At 42.9% G+C, this 12,117-nt stretch overlaps 1 protein-coding gene across 4 annotated transcripts in view; it reads right to left on the bottom strand.

Moving 5' to 3' along the window:
- The window catches only part of LOC140204089 (uncharacterized), a 33,127-nt gene extending 27,318 nt beyond the window's left edge, over positions 1 to 5,809 (bottom strand). The window contains exons 1-3 of one of the 4 annotated variants that reach the window (XM_072270408.1): positions 5,721 to 5,809; positions 5,326 to 5,515; positions 1,436 to 1,565 (exon numbers count right to left, since the gene is read on the bottom strand). In XM_072270408.1, the coding sequence (XP_072126509.1) occupies positions 1,436 to 1,455 (20 nt within the window). In that variant the 5' untranslated portion in view covers positions 1,456 to 1,565; positions 5,326 to 5,515; positions 5,721 to 5,809. Of the gene's footprint in view, positions 1 to 1,435; positions 1,566 to 1,694; positions 1,871 to 4,524; positions 4,907 to 5,325; positions 5,516 to 5,720 lie in introns of those variants that run through there. The other 3 variants (XM_072270409.1, XM_072270410.1, XM_072270411.1) reach the window with 3 other exon arrangements.
- Positions 5,810 to 12,117: the final 6,308 nt, after the last annotated feature.

Genomic DNA, 12,117 nt, shown 5'->3' with positions numbered 1-12,117 from the left:
ACGTAAAAAATACTGGAAGGCCTAGATACAGTGGAGATGAAGAGGATGTTTCCAATAGCGGGAGTGTCTAGTTCCAGAGGTCACAGCCTCTAAATGGAAGGACGTCCCTTTAGAATCGAGATGAATTTCTTTCGCCACAAGGTATTGAATCTGTGGAATTCATTGCTACAGGTGTCTGTGGAGGCATGTCGTTGGGTATATTTAAAATGGAGGTTGAAAGGTTCCCCATTAGTAAGGACATCAAAGATTAGGGGAGAAAACAGGAGAATGGGGTTGAGGAATATAATACCGCTATGATGAAATGGCAGAACAGACTCGATGGGTGAAGTTACCTAATTCTGCTCCTATGTCTTGTGGTCTAAACAGTGATGGTTGTGTTTGTTTCTTTTACATCTTCACTTGTTCTTCTCTTTCCTGTGACATAGTAAGTTATCCATCCCACTGAGTAGACTGGCCTTCAGAGGAATGCCTTCATTTCATCCAGGTACACCTGGTGGCATTAAAGGAACGATGGTACCGTTCCTCATAAGCATGGTGCATAATGGAGATGAAGACACATGAGGAAATATTATCTCACAGTAAAACGCTGGTTCATTCCCTTTGTGGACATTTTGTTGTAGAATAGCATAAACAGGCAGCATCATTAAATCTTGTGAGTGGCACTCACTTCATCCTCTGTGTGGTACTGGTGGAAAGTGTGACTGTTTTGGGTAGCATATGGTGCACCTGTCCAACTTCTTGAGTGCTGCTGGAGCTTGATTCATGATAGGAAAGTGAGGGGTAATCCTGCATGCATATAACTTCTTCCTCACAGATAGTAGAGGGTCTTTGGGGTGTGAAGAGGTTAGCAACTCACTGGTGGATACCATACCTCCTCTTGCAGCCACGATTTTCATTTTTCTGGTCTTTCAAATAATGGATCATCAAGGAACTTAGCCATGTTACTGTCATAGAGTTAAGGTTAAGTTGATAGATACTCTTTCTTCGGAGATTTTTCAGTTGAATGACCGTTAACACTGTTTTGATTATCCCATAAAATCAGGGTTTTACTATGAGATAACATTTCCTCATGTATCTTCATCTCCATTAAGCACCATGCTTATGAGGGAAGGTATCATTGTTCCTTTAATGTCACCAGGTCTACCTTGCTGAAATCATTAGCCGACCACAAGATGGGATCAGATTGACCCGAATGCAGCTTTTCAAAATGGCAGGTCCCAGCTACATGCTTGAGGCTGTTAGGAACTTTTAATAACTGCTGTTCTCGATGACAATACCCACATCTCAAAAAGCAAATAAAAGGGTTTTAATCCATCGAAGAGCCAGTGCTATCCTGTTCTAAAGCGAAAGCTGAGCTCTGTACGGCTTCTGCTCTAGCAGGTTTTGTTGATGCAGGAGAGCTGGGAAAAAACAATGTGCATAATTTCTGACCTACCTGGAGCTTGATCCTCCCATTCCTGATCTCTGTCTCTCGTTGGCTGGTCTGTATAACAATCCAGTGACTACAGGGCTTTAAATGATGTTTGGGGAGCCTCTTTGTCTTTCCTTGTGTGATTTTTCCACTTCTAGAGGAGAAGACAGATTGAGTTGTGCTTTTTTTTATTTTACCAGACATATCCTAGACTGAGAAGCTAATCACCTTTAACATTTAGTTTCATGCAAGCGACTACAAATACGCAATCGTATTGTCTCACCTTGCCTTAGTCAAAATGAAGAAAGAGATTGTGAGGGTAGTTGTGCATCCTTCTGAATGTTCCAATGAAGAGCGACCTATCATGAAGCTCAGGACATAGAGAACTGAAGCTGAATGGGAATGGTCAAAATTGTCTGTGGAATTCTCAAACATCATCATAAATCAGTCACCACCTTGAAGAGAAGTGACAGAAACCCTTGTGCTATAAAATGCCACATTACTGTCTCAATGAAAAGCCCATGGCAATCGTTTTGGGAAAAATAGCATTCTTCACTCACACTCCCAACCATTCACTGAAAGATGTTATTTCTATAGACAGCAGATGTCAGTGAAACTGCAATTAAATTAAAATAAAAAGCTGACTTGTCAAATACCTTTTCTGTCTTCACAGATGGGAATAAAATACTAAAGATACAGTTAAATACAAAATTAAATCAAGAGGATGAAATTTTCAGAGTTGTGTCCATAAAGCATTGAAAAGTGAGAATACATTGAGACAATATGACACCGTGGAGTGAATTCTAACTGGATGCATCATCGTCTGGTATGCAGGTGGGTGGGTGACCACTCCACAGGCTCAAAATAAGCTAAGAAAGTTATAAACTCAGCCAGCTCCATCATTGGCTCTCGCCTTCCCAATATCCATGACACCTTCAAGGAGCGATGCCTCAAAAAGGCAGCATCCATCATTAGGGTCCAACTCCCCCTTCCCCCAGTCAACTGGGACATGCCCTCTTCTCATTACTACCATCAGGAAGGAAGTACAGGATCCTGAAGGCACTCAATGACACAACAACCTCTGTGCTGTTGTGATTCCAATGCTTATTCAGGTAAGATCTAGCCTTAATAGACCTAGTGAGACTGGGGAATTGTATTTTAGCTGCCAACTATACTTTGTGGGACTACTGACACCCACCACCACTTCCGTTTCTCTCCAACTGATCACCATGCTTTTCATGACAAACCCATGCCTTCTGTTATAAGACCAGAAAATATAGGACTAGATTTAGGCCATTGGGCCCATCGAGTCTGCTCCGCCATTTCATTATGGCTGATCCAATTTTCCTCTCAGCTCCAGTCTCCTGCCTTCTCCCCATATCCCTTCATGCTCTAACCAATGAAGAATCTATCAACCTCTGCCTTAAATATAGATAAAGACTTCATCTCCATGGCTGTTCGTGGCAAAGAATTCTACATATTCACCACTCTCTGGCTAAAGAAATTCCTCCTCATCTCCATTCTAAAAGGACACCCCTATATTCTGATGCTGTGTCCTCTGGTGTTAGACTCTTCCACTGTAGGAAATATCCTCTTCACATTCACTCTATTAAGGCCTTTCACCATTGAATAGGTTTCAAATATGTCACCCCTCATTCTCCCGAATTCTAGTGAATACAGGCCCAGGCCCATCAAACAACCTTCATATGACAAGCCATTAAATCTTGTAATATCTTTTGTGAATCTCCTTTGAACCATCTCCAGTTTCAGCACATCCTTTCTAAGGGGCCCAAACCTGCTCACAATACTCCAAGTGAGGCCTCACCAGTGCTTAACAAATTCTCAACATTACATCTTTGCGTTTATATTCTAGTCCTCTTGAAATGAATGCTAACATTGCATTTGACTTCCCCACCTCCAACTCAACCTGTAAATTAACCTTCAGGGAATCCTGGAAAAGGACTCCAAAGTCACTTTCTGCCTCAGTTTTTGGTATTTTCTCTCCATTTAGAAAATAGTCAACCCTTCCATTAGTCTTTCTATCAAAGTGCATGACCATACAATTTTCGACACTCTATTCCACCTGCCACTTCTTTTCTCATTCTCCTAATATGTCCAAATCCTTTTATAGCCTCTCTTCTTCCTCATAACTAACTGCTCCTCCATTTTCATATTGTTGGCAAACTTTGCAATAAATCCATCAATTCCATCATCTAAATCATTGACATATAACATAAAAAAAATTGGTTCCAACACAGACCCCTGTGAAGCTTCACTAGTCACCAGCAGCCAGCCAGAAAAGGACCCTCTATCTTTTCTTTGCCTCCTACCAATCAATCACTGCTTTATCCATGCTAAAATATTTCCGGTAATACCATGGGCTCAAAGCTTGTTAAGCAGCCTTATGTGTGGCCCCTTCTTAAAGGCCTTCTGACAAGTACACAACATTAACCAATTCTCCTTTATTTATCCTGCTTGTTATTTCTTCAAAGAATTCCAACAGATTTGTCAGGCAAGATTTTCCCTTGCGGAAACCATGCTGACTTGGGCCTATTTATCATGTGGCTCTAGTTACCCCGAAACCAGATGCTTAACAATCAGCTCCAACATTTTCCCAACCACTGAGGTCAAAGTAACTGGCCTATAGTTTCCCTCCTTCTGCCTCCATCCCTTCTTGAAGAGTGGAGTAGCATTTGCAATTTTCCAGTCTTCCAGAACCATTCCAAAAACTAGTGATTCTTGAAAGATCTTTAGTAATCTCTCCACAATCTCTTCAGCCACCTCTTTCAGTGCTCAGGTGTGTACACCATTCAATCCAGGTGATTTATATAATTTCAGACCTATCAGTTTCCCAAGAACCTTCTTTCTAGTAATGGTAACTTCCCACACTTCATGACCCCTGAAACCTGGAACTTCCAGCATACTGCTAGTGTCTTCCACAGTGAAGCCTGATGCAAAACACTTACTCAGTTCATCCACCATTTCTTTTTTCCCGATTACTACCTCTCCAGCATCATTTCCCAATGGTCTGATATCCACTCTCAACCCCCTTTTATATTTTATACATCTGGAGAAACTTTTGGTATCCTCTTTGATTTTATTGGCTAGCTTACTTTCGTATTCCATCTTTGTCTTTTTTAGTTGCTTTCTGTTGGTTTTTCAAAGCCCCATCCTCTTAATTGCCACTAATTTTTGCTCCGTTATATGGCCTCTCTTTGGATTTTATTTTGACTTTGACTTCCGTTGTTATCCACGATTGTGTCACCTTGGCTTTCGTATATTCTTCCTCTTTGAGATGTATACATCCTGTGCCTTTGGAATTGCTTCCTGAAACTGCAACTATGTGGAATTATGTCAAACAACTCATCACTTTCTAGTTTAGCTATGTGTTCCAGATTTCTCCTTAACATCTTTTGTTTCTCTCTTTTAAATAATATCATAAAATAACGTCGCACTTGAAATATCAGATGGCTCAAGAAACTGACGTGGTCACACTCAATCTGAACTGTGTGCTAACTCTCCACGACCTCCCAGTCCGGATGGAGACAGGAAAGAGAAACCCGCAAACGGCTGGACACTACACCTCCCATCAAAGTCCGCGGGTCAGAGATTTTCTTACCTGATCTGCAGCTTGCGTTAAAGTCTTATGATACAGTCTCACGCAGTACTGGGAATGGTCAGATAGGCTGGGAAAGTGAACTAAACCCAAGCTGGAAATCTTTACCCTCACTTGTTTTCTAGCCGGTTTGCGATGATGCAGCACGTTGTGTTTGACTGAATTGCGGTTTGCTCCCAGCTCTCCCGTTTCCTGGATACATCCTAACCTCTTTATGTACCAGACTACTTTTTATTTGTTGTGTTTTGCACAACTTGATTTTACTTAACTAGTAAATACACATACTGCATATGCTTACCGTTATTCAGTTTTTTTTTACATTTATCATGTATTGCATTGTCCTGCTGCCGCAACGTTAACAAATTTCACGCCATATGCCGGTGATATTAAACCTGATTACGATGATCAATTTAGGGCAGTTTGCTGCTGTTGTTACGTGCTCAACGTCAATTCCACTCGAAAACCCGCAGATCCCCGATGTTAAATGTCTACACAATAGTAAAAGAGGCAGAAAATAGGACAAAAGTAATACCCATTCAAGAGTTTTCTCAAATTGTTTGTGCGATATTGGTTTTACGATCGTTGGCCCAGTTTACAAATACATAAACTGCCCAGAATTGTCTCAATCTAACAGTTAAAATTCTGTAATGGTAATAAATAGATTCAGTTTGACAATCAATTTCTTGTCTTTACCTGCACTGGATCTTTGATTAAAGAGGCTCCGTCAGTAAAGGTCCGTTTTGGATCGGCACTCCGTTGCGATTTGTACATTCTGTGCTTCCGCTTTCATTCACACTGTGAACCTCTCACGATTGGACAGATTGACGTGTGTTATCAAATAGAAAATAAAGATATACATGAGATCACTCGTTGCTGGGTGACTTGATTCTTTTCATTCTGCAGGTTCAGTGTGTCATGAATACAGACGGTGCACTCAGAACCGTGCACTTACAGAAAGATCCCTATAAACTACAATATACTCTTTCACAGCTGCCAATCATTCCAATATACACCGCCCAATATAGATTCCTCAATTCTTCAGCCAGCCAGCTACATTGTGGATAATTTACGATAGCCAGTTAGGATGTGGAAGGACATATAAGCCGCTGGGGAAACTCTCAGGATCACGGAGAGAATATTCAAACTGCCCTCTGTGTCAGGATCGAAGCCTCCTTAAGAGATTTACAGATAAATCAATCCAGCACCATGATATCGACGTACGATTTCATCAGGTCCTGGTATCAAGTAAAACCAGTTTGAAATGATCATAAATGACCTTCCTTCCTCTAAAGTCAGAACTAAATCACAATTGGATGTTTGCTCATTACTGCACAATATTCAATCCCGTTTGCAACAAAACAAACCAATCTTTGCCTGCAGGCAGCGAGATGACGCGGAGTGGCGCAATGGCAAAGCGGGAGGTGCAGCTGTCCTGTCCTCCTGACCTTCGATGATGTCTGTTCGTGGAATGTGCATCACGCTGGAGGAACTCAGCAGGTCGGGCAGCATCCGTGGAAAAGATCGGTCGACGTTTCGGGCCGGAACCCTTCGTCAGGACTGAAAAGGGAAGGGGCAGAGGTCCTATAAAGGAGGTGGGGGGGGGGGAGGGTGGGAAGGAGAAGGCTGGTAGGTTCCAGGTGAAAAACCAGTAAGGTGAAAGATAAAGGGGTGGGGGAGGGGAGGCAGGGAGGTGATAGGCAGGAAAGGTGAAGAAAGAATAGGGGAAAACACAATGGGTAGTAGAAGGAGGCAGAACCATGAGGGAGGTGATAGGCAGCTGGGGGAGGAGGCAGAGTGACATAGGGATAGGGGAAGGGAGGGGGAGGGAATAACCGGAAGTTGGAGAATTCTATGTTCCTACCAAGGGGCTGGAGTCTACCTAGATGGTATATGAGGTGTTGCTCCTCCAACCTGAGTTTAGCCTCATCATGGCAGTAGAGGAGGCCATGTATGGACATATCTGAATGGGAGTGGGAAGCAGAGTTTAAGTGGGTGGCTACTGGGAGATCCTGTCTGTTTTGGCGGACGGAGCGGAGGTGCTCGACGAAGCGGTCCCCCAATCTGCGTCGGGTTATTGAAGCGACCCCCCAATCTCCTTCCCACCTTCCCTCCACCTTCTTTATAGGGTCTCTGCCCCTTCCCTCTACAGTCCTGATGAAGGGTTCCAGCCCGAAACATCGACCGATCTTTTCCACAGATGCTGCCCGACCCGCTGAGTTCCTCCAGCGTGTTGTGAGTGTTGCTTTGACCCCAGCATCTGCAGATTATTTTGTGCTTACTTGGAATGTGCATGTTTTCTCGTCGCCGTGTCGGTATTTTTGGTGTATTCCAGTTTCCTCTCCTTTACCAAAGAAATGCTGTTTGGTGGGCAAATGGGTCACTCGAAATTGACCCCAGTTCAGTTGGATAGAAAACATGAGGAGTTGAATAGCACACAAGAGACTTCTATAAATATAAAATAATGTGAGAGACAAATTTCTGTAGATGCACAGTGGGGAGTGCCCTAACTGGTTGGATTACATTTTATCCAAATTCCTGCAACACATCACCATTGCCACGGGGGGGGGGGGGGGGGGACAGATTCAACCATGTTTATTCTAACAGACACGGTACTTACAAAGCCATCCCATACCCTCATCCTGGCCTCTCTGATCCCATCTCCATAATGTTAATCTCAGCATTCCGACCACTGCTGAAAATGGAGGAACCAGTCAAGAGAACCATCACTGTGTGGCCTGATGAGGCAATCGCCATGCCTCAGCACCGTTTTGAATGGATAAACTGAAAAATGTTCAAAGCAGCTGCCAGAAAGAGAGAGGACACAGACCTGGAGAAATATACCTCATCTGTCACCAGCTGCATCAGTAAGTGTGTAGACAACCTTGGTGACTCAAGAACGACCAACCAAAAACCCTGGCTGAACGGTTTCCTATGAAAAGCCAGGGACACTGCCTTCAGTTCCAGTGACAGAATGGATCACAGAGCAGCCTAGAGAAACCTCATCTTAGGCATCAAGAGGGACAAGTCGGCCTCACCTCATAAAGGATGAACAGCTGTCCGATAATGATCCTCATCCTATGTGGCTGGGCAGCAGCCGAGTCCATAGGAAGACTGACGAAGGGTCTCGGCCTGAAACGTCGACTGCATCACTTCCTAGAGATGCTGCCTGGCCTGCTGCATTCACCAGCAACTTTGATGTGTGTTGCTTGAATTTCCAGCATCTGCAGAATTCCTGTTGTTTGCATACTCTATGTATATAAACTATCTTCTGTAGTTATATTTATTATAATATTGTGTTCTTTATCTTATTGTGTTTTTTCTTATCCTGCATCAGATCTGAAGTAACAAATATTGAGTTCTCCTTTAGACTTGTGTACTGGGAGTGACATTGAATAATTTTGTTCATGGCCTGGTAAAGAAACACCAAGGCTGAGGAGTGGAAAAGTTTACAGAAAGCGTTGGATGCAGCCGAGTCCATCACAGGCAAAGTCCTTCCAAGCACTGACCACATTTATGAGGAGCTCTGCCACAGAATGCAGCATCCATCATCAAATCCCATCCCATTGAGGCCACGCACTCCTCTCACTACTACCATCAGGCAGGTGGCACAGAAGGATTAGGTCCCACACCACCAGCTACAGGAACAGTAGTTAACATACAACCATCAGGTTGCTGAACTGGTGTGAATAACTTCAGACACCACAGTCCTGAACTGATTCATGACCTACAGACAAAATTTCAACTCATATTCTAGGTATTATGTTTTATTTTTTCTTCTTTGGCAAATCAGTCTTTGTTTTATACATAGTTTTCATGAATTCTATTGCATTTGTTTATTTTCCTGTAAATGAAAGAGAGTTGTAGACTCAGACAGAGGGACAGAGAGACTGATAGCCTGTGTCTAGATCTTCCTCCTGTCCAGCATAAACTCAGTCTGAGTCCCTCAGCACACAGAAAATCAATTTCTGCCCCACTGAATCCCCTCGTTACCAGCTGTAGAAATGGCCTGGTTAAACCCAGCATTATGTACATAATCCCATTTATAGTATAACAATTGATAGAAATAGCTAAACAGGTTCGTAAATTTGCACAAATTCCCACTGGTATGCCTTTCTTCAGTAATTCCCACCGACAAATGGAACTACATGGTCTGAAAGACTTGGAGAGGATTAAGTTAATACCCATGTGTCTGCGTCCCATGCTATATCTTGCTTTGTCCAATCGCCAGGATGGAGACGGTGCTCAGAGGAATTTAAGGCAGTGATCCTAACTGCCATTTATCACACCAGGGGATCACTGTGGACAGCTAAAATAAATGCAAGCATTGGAAAAGTGGACATCTAGTAACATTAGTCATGGGATTTTGGACACATTTTATCTGAGTGCTTGGACAGGTCGACCAAACCAGGCGAAATACACAGGCTGAGGCAAACTCTACAAGGATACTATTGCCATATGCAACTGAGAGTGAGGCAAGAGTGTGCAAGAATTTTGAATCCATTGACAATGTGAACTGGTTGTAGATCTTAGGAAGGAGAAGAGACATGAACACACTCTGGTCTCATTGAAGAATGTGGTGGGAAGTTAGAGCAGCTCACGTTCCTGGGTGTCAGTATTTTGCAGGATCTATCTTGGGCCAGAACATAGCGGCAATCATGAAGAATGTGTGCCAGAATCTTATTAAAGAAGATTCAGCATGTAATCAATGACTAACAAACTTTGACAGATGTACAGTCGACAGCATTCTGACTGGTTATACCATGGCCTCATATGGAAATTCGAAGGTACAAGAATACAAGATGCTACAGAGAGTAGTAGTCTCAGCTAGTTCTATCATGGTTACACCTCTACCCGCCCACCATCAAGGGCATCTATAAGAAGTGATGTCTTGGCAATGAACTACCTGCTGCAATGAATTTCACAGATTCACGACTCTCTGGCTACAGAAGTTCCTCTTCATCTCTATTCTAAAAGGAAGCCCTTCTATTCTGTGTCCTCTGGTCCAAGACTCGTCCACCATAGGAAACATCCTCTCCACATCCACTCTAATTGAGGCCTTTCAATATTAAACAGGATTCAACTAGGTCACCCCTCATTCTTGTGGATTCCAGTGAAGAGAGGCCCAGAGGCATCAAACGCTCCTTATATGACAATCATTTTGATCCTGGAATCACTTTTGTGAACTTCCTTTGACCTTTTAAAGATGAAGGTCCCAAAAATGCTCACAATACTGCAAGTGAGGCCTCACCAGTGCATTATAAAGCCTCAACATTACATCCTTGCTTTGATATTCTAGTCACCAGAAATGAATATTAACATCACATTTGCCTTCCTCATCACTGACCTGGTCTGCAAATCAACCTTAATGGAATCCTGCACAAGGACTCTCAAGTCCCTTTGCACTCAGATTTTTTAATGTCCTCTCCATTTAGAAAATACTCTACTTTTTTATTTCTTCTACTAAAGTGCATGAACATTTATCGTCAAAACTCTGCATCACAACTGCCACTGAGTTGACCATTCTCCTAATCTGTCTAAGTCCTTCTGTAGCTTCCCTGTTTCCTCAAAACAACCTGCTCCTTCACTTATCTTTGTATCATCCTCAAACTTTGCAACAAAGTAATCAATTCTGTCATCCAAATCATTGACATGTGACATAAAAAGAAATGGCCCCAGCACAGACCCCAGTGGAACACCACTAGTCGCCGGCAGCCAATCAGAAAAGGCTCCCCTTGTTTCGACACTTTGCCAAGCAACCATTAAATCATCCATGCTGGTATGTTTCCTGTTATACCAGGGCCTCTTAACTTCTGAAGTAGCCCTCATATGTGGCACCTTGTTTCAAAGGCCTTCTGAAAATCTGAGTATGCGACATTCACTGATTCTCCTTTGTCTACCCTGCTTGTTACTTCTTCAAAGAATCCCAACAGACTTGTCAGGTAAGATTTTTTCGTTGAGGAAACCATGCTCACTATGAATTGTTATATCATGTGCCTCCAACCACCCCGAAATCACATTCTTAACAATTGAATCCAACATCTTCCCAACTACAGCTATCAGACTAAATCGCCTAAGACTTCTTTCCTTCTGACTCTCTCCCTTCTTGAAGAGCAGAGGGACACTTACAATTTTCCAGCTCTTCTGGAACCATTCCTGAATCTGGTGATTCTAGAAGATAATTACTAATACCTCCATGATCTCTTCAGCCACCTCTTTCAGAACCTTGAGGTGTACACCACCTGTGTTAGGTGGCTTATCTTCCTTCAGACCTTTCAGTATCCCAAGAACCTTCTCCTCGTAATGGCAAATTCACACTCTTTGACCCATAGAACCATACAACCATAGAAACTACAGCACAGAAATTGGCCCTTTGGCCCTTCTTGGCTGTGCTGAACCATTTTCTGCCTAGTCCCACTGACCTGCACACGGACCATATCCCTCCATACACCTCCCATCCATGTATCTGTCCAATTTATTCTTAAATGTTAAAAAAGAACCCACATTTACCACCTCGTCTGGCAGCTCATTCCATACTCCCACCACTCTCTGTGTGAAGAAGCCCCCCCCTAATGTTCCCCTTAAACTTTTCCCCCCTCACCCTTAACCCATGTCCTCTGGTTTTTTTCTCCCCTTGCCTCAGTGGAAAAAGCCTGCTTGCATTCACTCTATCTATACCCATCATAATTTTATATACCTCTATCAAATCTCCCCTCATTCTTCTACGCTCCAGGGAATAAAGTCCTAACCTATTCAACCTTTCTCTGTAACTGAGTTTCTCAAGTCCCAGCAACATCCTTGTAAACCTTCTCTGCACTCTTTCAACCTTATTTATATCCTTCCTGTAATTTGGTGACCAAAACTGAACTCAATACTCCAGATTTGGCCTCACCAATGCCTTATACAACCTCATCATAACATTCCAGCTCTTATACTCAATACTTCGATTAATAAAGGCCAATGTACCAAAAGCTCTCTTTACGACCCTATCTACCTGTGACGACACTTTCAGGGAATTTTGTATCTGTATTCCCAGATCCCTCTGTTCCACTGCACTTCTCAGTGCCTTACCATTAACCCTGTATGTTCTACG

The sequence above is a fragment of the Mobula birostris genome, chromosome 10, assembly GCF_030028105.1.
Source record: "Mobula birostris isolate sMobBir1 chromosome 10, sMobBir1.hap1, whole genome shotgun sequence".
Classification (NCBI taxonomy): Eukaryota; Metazoa; Chordata; class Chondrichthyes; order Myliobatiformes; family Myliobatidae; genus Mobula; species Mobula birostris.
This window is presented reverse-complemented; position numbering and strand designations above follow the sequence as displayed.